This window comes from Phaseolus vulgaris, chromosome 6 (genome assembly GCF_000499845.2).
Source record: "Phaseolus vulgaris cultivar G19833 chromosome 6, P. vulgaris v2.0, whole genome shotgun sequence".
NCBI lineage: Eukaryota > Viridiplantae > Streptophyta > Magnoliopsida > Fabales > Fabaceae > Phaseolus > Phaseolus vulgaris.
In genome coordinates, this window is record NC_023754.2 from 25,070,984 (window position 1) to 25,089,158 (window position 18,175).

General features: G+C 28.1%; 1 protein-coding gene across 2 annotated transcripts; it reads right to left on the reverse strand.

Annotated features, from left to right (window-relative positions):
* Nucleotides 1-16,397: 16,397 nt before the first annotated feature.
* LOC137832186 (uncharacterized) lies at nucleotides 16,398-17,671 on the reverse strand. 2 transcript variants are annotated; one of them, XM_068640219.1, is made up of 2 exons: nucleotides 17,281-17,486; nucleotides 16,398-17,197 (listed from the first exon to the last, which is right to left on the reverse strand). In XM_068640219.1, exon 2 carries the CDS (start codon nucleotides 17,144-17,146, stop codon nucleotides 16,577-16,579), a length of 570 nt encoding a protein of 189 aa, XP_068496320.1. In that variant the 5' UTR covers nucleotides 17,147-17,197; nucleotides 17,281-17,486; the 3' UTR covers nucleotides 16,398-16,576. The 2 variants fall into 2 exon arrangements, with proteins under 2 accessions (XP_068496320.1, XP_068496319.1); XM_068640218.1 differs by having other exon boundaries at nucleotides 16,398-17,671.
* Between the last annotated feature and the right edge of the window lie 504 nt (nucleotides 17,672-18,175).

Here is an 18,175-nt window from a genome sequence, read left to right on the forward strand (position 1 = left end):
TTTTAATTAAATATTTAAAATAAATTATAAAACGTTCTCTTTAGAGAATATAAATATTCACATATATTAACGTCTCTTAACTACTTTTACTTTAAATGTGTAAAAATAATAGTTTACAACTCAAATGTTACGAAAAAAAAGTAATATTTTAGCAACAATTTATTTTTTGACAATTTTTTATTTTCAATTAATTAAAATAATGGTGTGAATTAGTTAAAAATAGTGACGGAAAGAGTATATGTCTTCCTTCTAGTCCTTATATACTTCTAATATATCTCAAAAATCAAAAATAAAAAATTTAAATTATTTAAAATAAAATAAAATAATATTACCAGTCTTTATTATTAATGACTTTTAAGATTATCTTCTCATCATTTATTAATATAAGAAGAAGCATATTTATAATATTTAATAAAATTAAATAAGGAAAATAAATTTAATGTTTCATAGAAGAGGATTATATTTATGTTAAAGACTATTTTAGAGAAAAACAATTATTGATTTTTAAATTAGTTTATATTATTGATAAATAATTTTTAAATTGGTATCTAATTAGCTATCAAGTTTTTTTTAGAAAAAAACTTAGTAACTAATTAAATATCAATTTAAAAACTTTATTAATAATAGAAACTAATTTAAAAATCAATAATTTTTTTAGTTTTTAATTTAGTCAATATAGCAATTAATTATTTTTTTATCTAAAATTAGTTTTTATTTAATGATTTTTTAGAGTGATTTTTAATAAAAAAATTATAAAACTGTTAAATATTAAAATAAATTGTGAAACCATTTTTAAAAGTTGAAGGCATTGTTTGTTTTATTGCTATACAATCCAGTAGATAATACACTAGACTACTGATGATGCATTAAACTCTTTACTAATATTATAGTAAATAGATGGTAGTATCAATTTTCTACTATGTTACCGTTGAGGTTTTGTTTAAATATCTATATATGTATTTTATATTATCATTGTACGTACAGTCTTCTTCTCAATAAAACAATAATTTCTTTTTTTAACTTTTTTTAATGTTCTATCCTCAGTGTTGGGAATGTAAAGAAGAAAAAGAAAGTTAAGAAGATAACTATTAAATTGGATATGGATAAATTCTCTAGAGATAATACTTTAGGTTATGAAAGATCAAAATAACTTATGTGATATATTAAGGATAGTTGAAGATAACATTTTAGTTGTTACATAAGGAAAAACACACATTATTAATAAAGAAATGAGTGTTATAATACTGTGTCTTGGTGATAAGTCACTGATTGAGATTTGGATTGGAAGAATTTTTACATCAATTTGGATGATATCTGAAATTGAATAACTCTGATAATGTGTAGAGCTTGATAGTGAAGAAATAGAAATAAAGTTTGTGATTTAATTTTATATTATGTAGCAGTTAATAGAAGGGATGGGCCTGAGAATGAGGAGGATTTGGGTTTTGATTGACATGCAATGGCAGTGGCAGATTGTGTCTAACAGTGTGGAGGGATAATGAGAAAGAGAGGTTGAACAGTAGTGAGCAGAGAATTTGGTGATTAAAAAGGAATGTTGGAAAATGGCACCAAGAGCTAAGCCAAGCACGCCTGAATTCCCACAGATCTTTCTTTTCTGATGTCACTTCAATAAAGCCAAGCTATTTCATTTGTGGAAAGTGGAAATTGGAAAGGACAATTGATTAATTATATTAACTTGGACAGAGTATACTTTGGAAGAATATAATATATTTATAAAGATCGGTGGGTCATTTGATTCATGCGCATTGCCATCAATTCTGATTATACCTTCAATTCCATCCAACACTTTGAGTTGAATGGACTATCATGCTACTATAGAAATTTAAAGATTCAACATTATTTTCTTCCATCCTTTCTTCGACACCTCAACTTCTTTCCAAATCTTAATGTTAACTCCTCCTCAACACAGACAACTCTTCCATCACCATGCAATGTTACAACCTTCTCAACTGCATATATCTTTTTGTCCTTATTCAATACACTGTTTACTATGTTTATCTTGAAATTTTTATATAATGATAATACTAATTAAAACCTAGTTTGGTTTAGGCAATGATTATAAGGCTACTTCCAAATCATTTGAATGAGAACTGAATCATATATCCATTATGTATGGTTGCATTTTCACATATCTAATATTGAATTACAAATAATATAGATTGGCATACTAGATTTGAAGGGCTTTAGTTTGGGTATTTTTTTTATGTAGTTGTTGAGGAGATGAGCACACGCACACAGAGCACATGTGAAGCAGTAAATAGGATATAAAATAAATGGCCACGTATATATCCAATTGTTTATGTCGTACTCTGTTTCTTATTCAAAATTCCATGAATTTGTTCTTGCATATCTCATTTGTAGACACCAATTTCAGACCTACAACCATGCTCTGTAATCATGGACTCCCAAGACAATAAAGATCCTGCATCAACAAATATCCTCTGGCGTGCAATCAATTTTCAGTGTTGGACTCTTCCCAGTACTGTAACAAAATTCACTATTATTTTATCTTCTCCTCTCCTTCTAAATAATGTTAGGTCTAAGATTACAATTCCACATCCGCCATTATTATTTTTTGTTCTATTTCTACATAAAAAAAAAAAATTGTACACAATGAGTATTGGTAAGTGACCAAGAAAATAGCCAACAGAGAAGCATTCTGGTGAATTCCAATTAATAATGTGCACATGATATGCTGTTCATCTCACTAGGGGACAAGCAGTGGAGCCCTCTCACCCTTTTTTATATTCATGTCCTCTTTTCTTTTCTCATTTCCTTATATGTGGGCCTTTAACTAGAATTTCTTCAACTCCAATATTTTCTATATTGTTTTTTTAAAATAAGTACATTTCTACATTGTTCTCTCCTGTGCGGATTCAGTGAATATATTCAGTGACAGCAAAAAATAAAATTTCCTTCCAAAAGTATAAAACTAATTTGATACCCTTAATCAGGTTCAAATATCTGCTTCATATTCTTTCTTTTTCTTTAACCTTATTACAAAGACTTCCTGATAGATAGACATCATATCATTGCGTGTCTATCATGTTAACGAAAGCACCCATTATTCCTTGTTTATCGATTATAATAGGTTTATATGTATCATATAAAAAAGGAAGAGATTTCTGCTATGATTCTAAAAATGAAGAGGATTCAGGAAAACTAAAGACTTGCATTAATTAATCATGATGGGAACCAGCAGTGCATAATATCATGTTTGATTAATTCCATTTTAAAGAATTTCTTGGACGGGTAAATTACGGTTTTCTGGGTTGAGGTGTAGACGCTATCTGTATTATTTTGATAAAGATGTGTCAATTAATTTAAAGGTTTTGGTTGAAAGATACATGCATCACTTGTATAAATTACAAAACTTGGGTGTTGTTGTGTTATTCTAAACGAAAGCTTATGCATTAGTCACATTCATCCCTTTTGGAATCTATGTTTATATTTGATAAGTAAAAATGGCTCTTCCCATTAACAGGAATATATTCACATTTTGAAAGTGTGATAGGCATTTAAATTCGTACCACGATTATGTCTGGAGTCTTAAAATTCTGAAAATAGTTTGCCATATCATGGGAGAATCGAATCACGCATTTATAATGTTTTGAAGAGCTCCACTAGGCATGCATAACATACTCAAATTGATTTGCTGCCATCAAACAGTGGCCATTACAGGGAATATAATCGTATTCCCAATAAGGTTATTCTTTTGGCATATATAGAGGACCATGATGTTTTATATTTTTACGCATCGACACAGACCCTTGCACTTACAAACCAAACCACTTCAAACAGAACATAAAAGTGATTCCCAACACTTCTAAAAAATCTAAACACTTCTAACCAACAACAATCCTAATTTCAGAATAATTTCAGAATGATTTCAGAATGTCAATTTCTTCCTCTCTGGAAATTCTGTCTCTAAGAAGTGAAGGCTAATGAATAATTTCTCACTAGGTAATGAATTATGCTAGTAACAAAATAATAAGCAAAAGTTATCGACGTACATAGATCTTGCGAGTGATTTCAATACAAAATTTTAGACTGCGAGAATTTGAAAGATAAGGAACCAAATGTTAAAAGATCATTGCAAATAAAAATAATTGAGAAGACTAATGGATTTAGATTTTTGAAATTTGTGAGAGTAGTTCACTAGCACATTATGACAAGTTTAATTCGTATTGGGATAAATGAGATGGCTGAATTTTAACTTCGTTAAACATTTTAAGATGCAATAATTTTATTTCTTATCCAATAAATATTCATATGTCATAAATCCATAAAATTATTCTAATTTTAATCCCTTGAATAATTAAAAGAATCTAACTTTTCTTGATTTCTTTATTAATTCTTTAAATTATCCCAATCAAAGAGAGTAAAAAAATACTTTAATGATGTTCGATCCTTTTTACTGCTAATGTTCTTTTACCTATGTGGTTTGCATAATAATCCTATTAACAGATAAATCTTAGGATTAATGACATAATGTCCCAGAGTAGCATAAGTGTTTAATATTTATATCTTAATTAAGGAATTAATAATACTTTTTCAGTATACAAGGTACATTCGACTCATTTTGTACATTAATCATTAGAGAAACAAAAAAAAAACTATTTGATATAATTATGTAATTACATTTAATATTATACAAAAAAGTATTTGTAAATGACAATTACCATCGACCAAAAATTATTTAAATGGTAAAATATACCGCATATAATTTTAACAAAATTTCAACAATACTACCTACTAAGAGAACACTTTGTTCGATCATTTTTCACCAATTACTTTCAAATAGGTGAAGCAATGATTTTTTTTGTAATATTAATTTTTTTTATGATAATAAAGAAGATAATGAATTTTAATTAAATTTTTAAAATAACATAATTATTCAAACGTGAAAAGTAAAATTATAATAAAATATATAAAAGTTGTAAAAACAATTTACCCTATAAAATCATTTTCTAACTATAATTATAAAATATATAAACTAATATTAGTTATAATTTATGAGGCTCGAACACTTCTCTTAAATGGTGTATTCATGTCGGACACATGTATCGGTATCAACACTCGTAGGACACTTATCAGTGAAGTGAAGTGTTCAATTCAAAAAATATTTGTTAGATTTTTGAAAATTCTAGCATGGTTTTACCACAATTTTAAAAGTTATAAATACAATAATTTTCTAAAAACTCAAATTTATTGTATAAATTTTTATTATGATTATAAAAATAAGGAACAAATTTTTTAACCAGTCATGAAAAATATCTTCGTGCTTCCAAAAGAATCTGAAACATACTTTTGCACATAAATATTTATTTTCAATTTATATAATTCAAAATTATATAATATATAGATTTGTGTCACCGTATCCTACATTTTAGAGATTATACGTATCTCCGTATCCATATCCGTATCGTACCAGTGTCGATATCCATATTTGTGCTACATACGTTATAATTATACAATAAAATCATTTTCAATCTTTTATTAGAACTTCTTGTGGATAGTTTATTATAGATTATTCAAACTAAAAGGTTAGTTAAGGATATAACTATACCAAAAGTTTATTTAAAGAAATAAACAGTTACAACAACCATTCCCCATCATTAATTACTACGTAGATTATTATAGATTATAGATAAACTAATTATTTTGTTTATGGAAATATATTATTTATCTTCTTTAATTCTAAATTATCACAAGAAATTCAATTAATTGTTTGTACGTTGAGATTGAGAGAGAGCGTGTGAATTTTTTTTAATCAAGTGATTGAAACCAAATTATTGTTAGCTAGATATCCATATCAATGCTCTACTATAGAGACAACAAATAGAAGTTTACTTTAAATGATTGATTTTTGAAAACTTTACAACATAAAAATTTAATTTATAAAACATTTAGCTTTTAGGTATATTAATCCTTCTAATATTGCTTCACGATATGTTAGGGAAATTATAATTTTATTCTGAATTATTGAAAATTTTGCAACATAAAAAGTAAGCATGAATTTAAAATATTTAAGTATTTTTAAGTAATTTAAATTTTGAAACGTAAAATAGATATTTTAGGTGCAAGATTTAACTTATATGTTGCGTTTAAAGAGTATTTATTAAATCGATTTTATCCACGAACTCAACAATTTAAATTCATTAATTTACTTCTGGCTTATTTATGTTTTTTTTTTTGGCTTTAGACTTAAATCATCAGTCATAGTTTATTTGGTTATGGAATTATTTTTTTCAATTTGAATCAATCCAACTTTTTAGTTTTTTTATTGTATCAGTCTTTTACACTAATGAAAATAAGCTTCCTTCAAAGAAAGTGTAATATTATGAAACAAAATAGAAAGATGAATAAAAGAGAACAAATAAACAAAAGAGTAAAATGAAGGTAAATGATATAAGAATGAATATATCTTTTTTTCTTTTTGTTGAAATCAAAACAAATGGTCTGAATATATATAAGTAGATTTAACTAAAGAGGAAAACCACTAATAATTAAATAGAAGAATCATAACACACAAAGACAAAATAAAGGTTATTCATCTCTATAAAAAGAAATAACTGATAACTATAAAAGATAACTAATTAATATTAAGATCATTCTATAACTATAACTCTAATATCCGTATGAGACATGACATGTTATTATTTGGGAGTTGGATAGAAAATTTATATAAAAGGAAACAGTACGTATAAATGAGTATGAAATTGGCGATTTGAGCCATCTGAAATTTAAACATCCTCTCGTAAGTGGAGTTGGTGGATAACATGGCATGGTTGATTGGAATACATGTTTTGTTTGGAATGCAACCATGCAATGGATGCTCAAGAGCCCTGTATGTGGTCCAGGTAAAGCACGAGCTTAAATAAGAATTAAATTTTCAAAATCACAATTCACTTTCTCAAATTGCTACTTAAACTCCACTTTTTCTATTAAAATATTGTATTAATGAGATATCCTAAAATCTTATACCTATATACTCTATGATCACACACCTTTTATATATTCATTTCATTATAATTTTATTTTTTTTCACCTCATCACAATCGATCACAAATGTTGTTCAACTGTAAAAAATTATCAATTCAAATGTATACACAGAACCAATAAAAATAACATAATGCATAAAAGGATTTACAACTCAAATTCTATCATTATTTTCCATTTTAACATATTTTACCATTCTTATATATTTTTCTAAAATTACATTCAATCTCATAATTGGATAATTCAAACATTGATATACAATATTAAAAATCATAGAAAATAATTAAAAATAGATTTGACATTATACTAAGTTGCCTTCTAACTACTGATTAATAAAAGAAAATTCTAGGAAAATATACATAATTAAAATTCTAATTTGTATTTTTTAGATATAATTTAAATTTTTTAAATTTATTATTTTTAAATCATCTCTTCCAAAACTAGTAAAATAAATAGGAGTTACACTTAATCATTAAATTTAAAAAAAAAAAATTGAAAATTTCTGAAAGAGTGTTTTGCTAATCAAAATCCTAAGAATTATCCAATATAAATTGAAAGTCTCACATTTAATAGAAATAAAAAAAAATTGTGACGAAGAAATACCACAAACATTAATTTTAAGAGTTTGGATGGAAAGTATTCTCTTAATCTCTTAAGAATTTAAAACTTAGTATTTGTGATTTTTTTCCCCTTATATTATTCAATTTTATTATCCTACCAAATATGAATTTTCAGCTTATATTTAAATTTTTAATATAAAAAATGTAAAAACAACTACAACATGTGAACAGTATAAATACAAGAATAATAATAGCAAATCAACATTTAGGTTGGAAATTATGCATTTGGAGTAAGATTTACAAATACTTTCCTACCAACAATGAATTATAATTTGAGTTTTCGTTATCTAAAACAACACGGCAATTTTGAAAATCATTGTCCACACATATTTTATTTAACAAACTAAGAGAGAAAAAGAATATTCAATAATATGATATTTTATACTGTTGGGTCATGAACTTGACCCGATGTTTGGTCATTTATGGGTCGTTTCCGACTTATGTATCTAATATTATGAGGGAGCATAAGTTAAGGAGTCTCAATCAATCAGACTTAATCATCTTCAATGACTCAATTAAGACAGAATCATGACTAAAGGTGGAGAGGTTACAATTCAGTTTATATATACTTGATTATGCTCTACAGAAAGACACATAATCTAAACATCTAATAAACCACAGAGGGAGTACTCTCAACTCCTATTTCATATTATACTCATTATATTAATACTCTTACTGACTTGAGCGTAGGAGTGTCATCGCAACCTCTCTCGTTTCCAGAAGACCTTACTCATCCAAATTCCGACCAACCTTGTTGCGACCAACCTTGTTGGTTAGAACATATATCATTAATCCCTTAAAATATAAGCAAAATTACTTCAGAAGAAAAGATAATTTATGTAGGTGACGGTAATATGGGAGAGTTAAAAGATAAAGAAATTGTGTTGTGTTAAACATGCAAGAGTTAATTCAACTGAAATATTTACTCTCACTCAATTACTAATAAGTCGATTTCATTTTTTTATTAAGAATTTGTCATAAAGAATGACAATTTTTAAATTAATAGATAAGAAGTCATTATTTAGAAGAACACGTCAATTTGGAGTTTTTTATACGTGTACCGTTTTCATTTTATTAAATTGGACACTTCAGTTTCTTTATTTTTTACTTTTTATATTGAATACTTTTTTATATATTTAGTAAATTAGGTATTTTAATTTTAATTTAATAATTAAATTTCACTGTACTATTTTATTTAAAATCTCAATTTATTTGATTTTGAATAAAAGTTCTCATCTCAATTTACATATTTATTATAACTAGTTTTATTTTTTATTTCGTCTTTCAATAAATTAAACTCAATTTAACCCGAATTAAAAAAATATATTAAAAATTTATCATCTAAAATCAACACAGCAACATTAAAAAATTATAAACATCTATATATATTTTTTCCATATAAAATAACATAACTTTATAATTATAAAATTTAATTCTTAAATTTAAATTAAAAATCATAAATAATTAAATATATTAAAAAAAACCTCGTTTGATATGAAAGGCAACAGGATTTTTTTTTTAAAAAAAAGTTAAATTTTCCACATATATGAAGACTTCATTTGAAAAAAATAATTGAAATCACTCACAGAGACATAATTTTTAACCAGTTATATTCTTGTGACAACTTTTTAATAAAAAATAAATAAAGTCATTATTTGGGGACAACTACATGATGATTTTATATATTTTTTCAAATATTTCCGTATTCTTAATTTTATTAAAAAATACACTTATGTTTCCCTTGAACAGCACATGTCCAGAAAAATAAATGAAGGGGTAATCAGGCAATGTAACTAGAAGCACAGAAAAGTCTAAAACCTTTAAGAATAATATATATATTCTCTATTATACTAAGATTTTTTATAAACAAATAAATTTAGTAACAAAGAGGTTAACACCACAAAGAAAATGAACAATGACCACTCAGTTTTGCTTATAATGCAACATGGTAACAAGCAAGTGACTGTGATGATGTAGTTCATCGATCAAAACTGTTACTTTTTTTTCCATTAATTAAAGCGTGCAATTCTCTGATACAAATCTCTCAAGAGCAAAACAAAAAAGCATACACACACCTGATTGAAGTACATGCATATCTTCAACATGAACCTGTTTTGGGTAGCCATCATTTCTGCAGTATTATATTAAATTGAATGTCTGGCTTCATTGAAGAAATTTGTCGTCCTCGTGCATGCATGTGTATTTTGCAGTACGATATAGTTTTTAACTAAGATCAACATGAAATCATTGCATCCAATAGGTAGAGACTTGCGGGGCTAATTTCAGTAACTGGGTTCCATACAAAGAATGTTCATTTTTAGCAAAAGCTTGTGGTGGCATGCACCATGTATTGAAAGCTGATGGGGACTGTTCTATGCACCAGTCACTGTCTACGCCAATACTCTGCACACCAATTAATAATAACCCTAAGTTTTGGAGCTCTTATTCGAAGAAATTAATAACACTAATATATAAGACAGGGATTTATAAGTCTGGTGAGAAATATGAAGATAGGGATTCTACGATTAGATTAGACACATACTCAAGTGTTGAGTTGAGAAAGAGACCTCACAGTTCTGAGCCACATACTTAGAACAAAGAGCCAAAAGGGCTTTTGAACTTTCTCTGAGTAGTTGAGTTCAACTTATGACATGTTGTTGGATACCAGACTCTGAGGACACCCCCCACTAACTCTTAAAATAATCATTTAAGACATTCACATTCAGATATATGCATTCGTTGCACCAAACGGAAAATATCTACTTCAAACTCAGCAAGGAATCATATATTTCTCCTCCTTATCATGCTTTTCCACTTATATATGCTGCATATGTATCTATCTGTTCTATGTTCCCAACCAAAAATACCTGCAACCTAATTACTTTTTATAAAACTTACACATTAGTTATGTTAAGGGATGTCTGTAAAATTTGGCATTTTGTTAAAACTTAGTAACAACATAAGTTTTGTTATGCAAGAACATTAGGAATAAGGTTTTATATTTTTATTATATAATAGGGCTTAAAATTTATAGACATTCACTTAAATATTAAATTACAAAAATATCTATGGACAGACAAATTATTGTAATATTTTTAACTGTTTTATTTATTTTTTGTAGGAACTAATGGAAAGAAGTAAGAGAAGAAAAAATGTTATAGAAACTGATTAAAGGTTGTACAAGATTGCAAAATTGTTGAGTTGATTTTATTTCGTCTGATTTACTTCAATAATATATATAATAAAATTACAATTACGGGAAGCTATCTATAGAATAAGAATTCTGTAAACTGACAATTAATGCAATAATAAAATAGTTTAAGGGTAATAAAATCAGAATTAATAATAATAAAATCTAAATTAATAATCAACATTCCTTCTTAATTCTGATTTGGAACAACCTCTTAATTTAATGAAAACATTGATCCTCAATGGTTTATAAGTGAAAATATCTGCATTCTGATTTTCTGATTGTAGTTTTCCAATTTGAAAATAATATTTATTTTTGTGTATTTTACTTGACAAATATATTTTTATCACAAACTTGACACTTTTGAGTTTAAATTAACAATAGTAACAACACATTCAAAGTTAAAGATTGATGGGGAAAAAAAATATCAGTGGATATAAAGTTGGGATTGGATTTTATCATTCACCTCATTTAAACTATAAGAGTGTCTTTTGTTTGATAGTGTTTTCAATCTTTGAAATCTGGAATAATTTTAATTTAGGTCTTCAAATTTAAAAAGTGTTTTTAATCGTTGAAAAAAAAGATTTACATAATAAAAAATAAAATTGAGGAACTAAAATATATATAAAATTTATATTCTAAATCCCAAAACTTAAAATCAAAACCCTTCAAAAACTCATTTAAAATATAGTGTTTAAGAACTAAAATTATATTTTTCACTTTTGAGAAACGAAAAAAATTGTTTTATTTTTAATTTAAAGAACAAAAAAGAGCTATCTCAAAATTGAGGGACTAAAATCATAAATAATTTTTTTTTACCAAATTTTACGTGTATTTATATTAGTTAGGTCCCTTTCTAATGACACATTCTTCCATCAGCACGGTGCATTAGGGAAATGAAACAAGTAACTACACTATTCCAAAGGTTGTTACTTGTTTCCATCCAACTTTTAATTTAATACCAACTATGTTATATTTATATATTGAATGGGAATATATAGAAACAAGACAGAAAATACATTTTTTTTTGGATTAACATCAAATAGTCAAAATTCATATTAGTATGATTTAAAAACTAAAACAGGTACGTTAGCATGAGAAAATAATAGGATACATATTTATTTAATATCATTAATATATATAATAAAATAGTATTTTTATATTTGTATTGTTATAACTAAAATTCTTAATAAATAAATACTTTAGAGTTTCAAATTTTATTTTCACTTTATGATAACTAAATTATATTTTGATAAAAAATATTTCAACCATTAATATTTTCTTTTAAAACAATTAAATTTAAGAAAAATAGGAAAAATCATATTAACAGACGAGAATTTTTAAAAAACCTAAAATATTTAATGAATAAATAAATAAAAATATTTATTGAATAATGACTCCTGTATTTTCATTGATATATTAATTATAATTCATAGAGAGATACGCAGAAAGCATATGTATTTTGTATGCCTCTGTTTATTACTAGAGGATAGCGTAATGATACGTTAAACTTAAAAAATTACTTAAATATAATTAGCCACAGTTTTGCTCCTCGTATTAGGAGATAATAAATTTAAATGAAAAACATGACCATATTTTAAGTTCTTAAAGGACCTACAAGACTATCAAATTTTGTAAAACACTATTTGAATAACACCTATAGCTTCAAAGGATAAACAGGGTTTACTAACCAACAAACTAGGGTAGCTACAAAATCCAGGTATCGTTTCTTGGAATTATTACGCCTTGGGCCTTGGCCTTTTTCTTTGTTATTTCGAGAAGCAGTAGCATCTGGATCAAAGTTATGGTCCAGACCGCGTATATCAAGGTAAATTCTTTCTACACCCAATCTTTTTGAATCTGCACTATACATAATTTTAAATTTCTGAAAATGCCTTTCGTTCTAGAAATAAAAATCCAAAATTAAAAATAATACATTTTGGAAAAATAGATTCGAAAGATATTATTGTCTTTCAGAAATAAAAATCCCACTCCAGATTAAAAAAAAAAAACGCAATACAAAAAATTCGTTTTGAAAGAAAAAAAATCAAGAAACATATTCTAAAAAATTACTCCAGAATACCATAATTCATTTAAGAGCATTTTCGTCTTTTCATATTAAAATTGGGTGCAGTTATATGGTGCAGGAAGTAATTCCCCTATATCAAACCCATCCAAGAAAATTAGGTTGGACCATAACATTTTATAATCCGTTAATATTGGGCCTTCTTGTGATCCATGTGTCCCTCCAATTGAGCGATTGAGCCGAACCTAGGCAAATGCTCCCTGCACCCAACACTTTTGAACCTGCACCCAACATAATTTCAAAAATTCCAAAAATACCCTTTATTCCGGAAATAAAAATCCAGAATTGAAAATAATGCATTTCCGAAAAAAAAAATCCAGAAGAGGTTTTTGTGTTTTGGATATAAAAATCCGGAAAAAGTTATCCGAAAGAGATTATTGTGTTCTGGAAAAAGGGGTCCAGAATGTAATTTTATATACACCCCATTTTCTTAAGGGTATTTTCGGTATTTCCCCTGTGATTGGGTGCAATAATATGGTGCAGGAAGCAATTGCCCCGAACCAATGGAGCTATTTGAACAAACCCTGTCCAATTTAATTTACACTGCATCTAAGTAGGCTCAGAAATAAGGCAAATTTGTGGATTTATTTTATTAGTCAAAGTTTATTTGGTAAAACAAAGTAGCATTTGATCAGTTATTAGATTTGATATGTCACTGATGAATGTAAATTGGATTGACCCAATTGATTTTAAGGTTGAACAAATGAACCAAGGCAACTTCTTCCTGCACCATATCAATTAATTTTAATCTGCACCCTAAGATTTTTTTAAATTTCCAAAATTACTTTATTCTGGATTTGAAAATCTGGAATAGTAAATAAAATTAAAAAAAAAATTCTGGTAAAAAAATCCATAACACAAATTTAAAAATACATTTGGAAGTAATTTTTATTTTATGTAAGGTAATTTTCGTCATTTTTGTCATTTTTAATAATAAATTGTGTGCATGTTGATGTTGAAATTGATATGGTGAAAGGAAAAATTGCCATGAACCAAACAAGTTGGAGCAGCTCATGTATATTAAATCTTTTATCGTGGGAACTATGAAGTTCTACGTTGCTTGGGTTGCCAATCTACAGCATGAAAATAGGAAGAAAAAATAAATGTAATGATCAATAATCAAATTAAGTTTCCTTAATTAAACTTAATGCTGTCTTAAGGTCCGCTGTTTTCTTTCAAAGAAAAACGTTGATTAAGTAAAGTAGGTGTTTGAAGTATGGTGATATTCTGGCCTTTTCTATAAATGGTGGAATTCGTTATGGTAATTCCTGAAGTGAGGAAAAGAAATTTTTATTCCCATAGATAAATCGTACTCTAGGTGTACCAGATGGTAGAACAAAAACTTGGGGTTGAACTACAATTAAGAAGCAGAACAAGATTAACGGAGAAGTCATGTATTAAACATACCACTTTCACATTAAATTTCTTTACACAAAAATCATAGATCTGTAATGTTGTTTTAATTACAAGTCAAATCGTCCAAGCAGAAGACGATTTGGGTGTGAATCCAACAAAATGTTATCAATGATATGGACGACTTTTCTTAATTTTCTTTAAGATTTTAAAAAAAAAAATTATAAATAAAAATTATTTTAAAAAATCAAAAAATGTTATACAAATATGTAGTTTATAATATTATTTAATAATTATAATTTTTTGATTTTTGTATGAAAATAAAATATTTTGTTTAAAATATATTAAAATGAGTACATTTCTAAAAATTATAAAAAATAAATAAATCATATTTGAAAAAATAGCATAATTTTAAAATAAGAAGTCGTAATTTTAAAACGCCATTCTTAAATTAAAATAATAATTATCTTTTGATTGCTCAACTTTTGTTTTTAATAAAATCACATGTTTCATGCAATTCTTTTAATTTTAAGTTATTTTATTTTATATTTTTAAGTAGTGATCATAACGTATGACTTTTGTTGTTTTAAATTTTTTTAAGGATAAAATATTATACTCTGCTTATGTCATCTAAGACATGATTTTATTTTTATTGCAGGAGTGTGGTTGTGGGCACTACAGGCTGTGTGCTGCTATGAGTGTGACTGTCAGCATCTGAGGCTAAATCTTTTTTTCCAATACCACCTAACCACTTTGGATGATTGAAAGAAAAAGAAGCAGAAGAATAGAAGAATGGTATCCATATGTGGAACTATAGGGTCCAGGAAGAAATGCCTTGTTGGTTTTGGTGCCACCATACCATCATTATCAGAGACATTGCTAATGGAATTGGCAAGGGCTGGATTCAGGATGTAAGAAAACTTATTTGTACTTATTTCTATAATTTTTAAAAATGTCTTCATTTTAGTAATTTTGAAAAAAAAAAATATCCCATGCAAAAATATGTCTTTTAATAGCTAAAATCTATTTACTTACTTTGTTGGAGACCCTTTCACTAATACAACTTTTACTTTAATCTTTTTAGCAATAACTTCTCATATTTCTACAACTTCATGGAATTAATTCTATCTATGTACTCAATTTCTTCAACTTTTGTTTTTTGTAATTGGCAGCTATTATTATCCTATTTTGATGAATAAACTTTCAATGTTAATAAGATTTTTCTACCAACGTTTACTCAAAATAAAAATATTTTTTAAAATCTAAAATTTGGAATAACTTTTGCTTGTTTTAAATTTCCACCTTCAATTTTCTAAAGCGAATGTTCTTCTGCTTCCACGTTAAATTTTTCACTCTAAACCTTTGTTTGGATACGTGTGTTTCCTGTTGGTGTGAATTTGTGGGATGAGAAAACTTTACTATCATATCATATGGTTGAATGGGTTGGGACTAATCACATCTCTAAGAAATAAAAAAAATCAAAATTTGTATGTATCCAAAGCCCCAGTGTAGAGGCACATTTTAATCGGTTAATCGGTTATAGTTAAATATGTCTCCAAACCTAATCTAATCAGTTATAGGACTTTGATATATATATATATATATATATATATATATATATATATATATATATATTATTTTACCTTATAAATAAAAATGTTGTACGTAAAGTTTATAGATGAAAATGTTGTACATAATAATTAATTTATATTTATATACGCATGTGTGTTGTGAGGGTCATAAAAACTCTTAATTACATGCATGTGAAACACTAAATTGTTGGACAAGTACTTCCAAAATATTTTCATAAATATTTTAAAATTATAAAATATTTAAAATCTCAAAATACAAACGCACCCTTAATTTCCAAAAGTATACAAAAACAAAGGCTAAAAATATTTATTATAGATGTGAAAAAATCAAAGACTGGCGGCGAGTCAAAAGTGTCAGGCCATGGCAATAATATTTGAGGAATCAATCTCGTAAGAGTATCTATAAATACATCATTCTCAAAAACTAGATTGAAAAATTGATATTACCAAAAGTGAAGACAGAATTATGTTTTGACAAATGTGGTATATAAAAACAAAATGAAAGAAAAAGAAGGTAAACAGCTGAAGCGGGGTTTGGTGAAGGTTGTGTGGTGAATAGGCATAGCACAGCAATGTTGTGATAGTATTTACATGAACAGACAGTGAAATTCATAGAATGGTATTACACGTGGCGAAGGATGAAGTGGTTTTAGGATGAGTAAAAGAAAAAGTAAAAAGAAAAGCGTGAAGTATTGAAGAATGAGTAGTGATACTAGAAAATGTCGAGAATCTCGAGGATGGAACGATTGCAGAGGGGACAAGACCCTCGATTAAGCCAGAGTTCCCTGGAACACACCCTGCAAAAAGTGTGACCACATGGGATGAACGCCGCGCCTTTCTTCCTCCCCATGCACACGCAGCACACTGAATCATTCCCCACAACACCACCCTTCTCCTCCTCTTTTTCCTTCTCCACCGCCGCCGACTCCCCTCCTTCGCTCTCCTCCAGCAGCCTCATCAGCGACACCCTCCACGGCGTCCCCGGTGCCCTCGCTGCCGCCGCATCCTCCTGCGGCCCCCGGATTTGCCGCTCAGCCGCAAGCGCCGCCGCCAGGTTCATACCGGACCCCGTCGCAGCAGGATCCACGCATTCCGGACCCGACCCTCGACTCGGATCCGTTTCCTGCTGGTTCGCTTGCTGCTGCTGCTGCTGTTCCCCGTGGGTGAAAGTTAACGCGTCAGAACGGAAGCCCCATGTGGCCCCACAACAGCCAATGCCTATGAATCCGAAGCGTTCCTTGAAAGTCCTCCTCCTTGGAGCCCCAGCATCTACACCGTCCATCTGATCCCTCAACAACCCCAGAATGGTCCTGGGCTCCCTGTGTAGCGATTCCTGCAAGACGACACTGAGTTGACTCATAGCTTGCAGAGTGAGGACAGAAGAGTTAGAAAGACGAGGAATAATAGTAATATTACATTGAAGAAGAGAGGTTAGGGCGCAGATATCTCGTGAATTGGAGAGAGCCAAAGAAACAGGGAAGAAGCAGAGAGAAAGAGTTGAATTGGGAATTGGAATAGTTGCGAAATGCAATGCGTGGTTTAATTAATAGTGTTGGTCGTTTGAAATGAAATGAAGTAAGCAAGGACAAAATAGAAGCAGCAAGAGAAGGAACGTGCTTCCCTTTACAGAGTGTGACCCTCCTTTATACTCTCCCAGTTTCACCAACGCAGTCACCGTGTCACGCAATAATTCCTTTTTTTTTTTTTTCTTTATTTTCAATTTTTCGCAAGACACTTCACTTTCTTAGACTATGCTTATCATACCAATTTCTTTTTAATGCTATATAATACAAAGTTGTTTTACTTATTTTTATATAACACGTTACAATTTTGTATCATATCATATCAATAATCTTATTTACCTTTATATTTTTTTAGTTTGTTTTTCAAGTTATAATATAGTGTGTATACTACTTCTAAATTTATTTCAACACGCGTCACTGATCCGTTGGCCGAACTTGCTCTTAAAGTCAAAAGCCATTGAAGCCGGCACTATAATTGAATATTACCCGTCTTTTTTTATACTAGTCTTTAACTAAGATTAAAGTTTCCTCTAAAAATCATGTGACAAGAATGGACATTAAAAAGCTACTATTAATTGTTGAAGTAAAACTTTAATTCCAATTAAAAATTATACTACATATAAAAAAACAATATAAAGTTTATTACGGAACTTTAGTCTTTTAATTTTCAAAATTAATTAATATTTATCCGTAAATTACTTTTTGAAACCTACTAACTGAACACCCTGAATTTCAACTAAAGTTAAATAATTTCTAAATGTCTTAAGCTAATTACCCGTATCTTAAAT

Bases quoted from the DNA above. Each gene is read 5' to 3' on its own strand.
- LOC137832186 (XM_068640218.1), bottom strand. From the start codon at position 17,224: ATGAGTCAACTCAGTGTCGTCTTGCAGGAATCGCTACACAGGGAGCCC.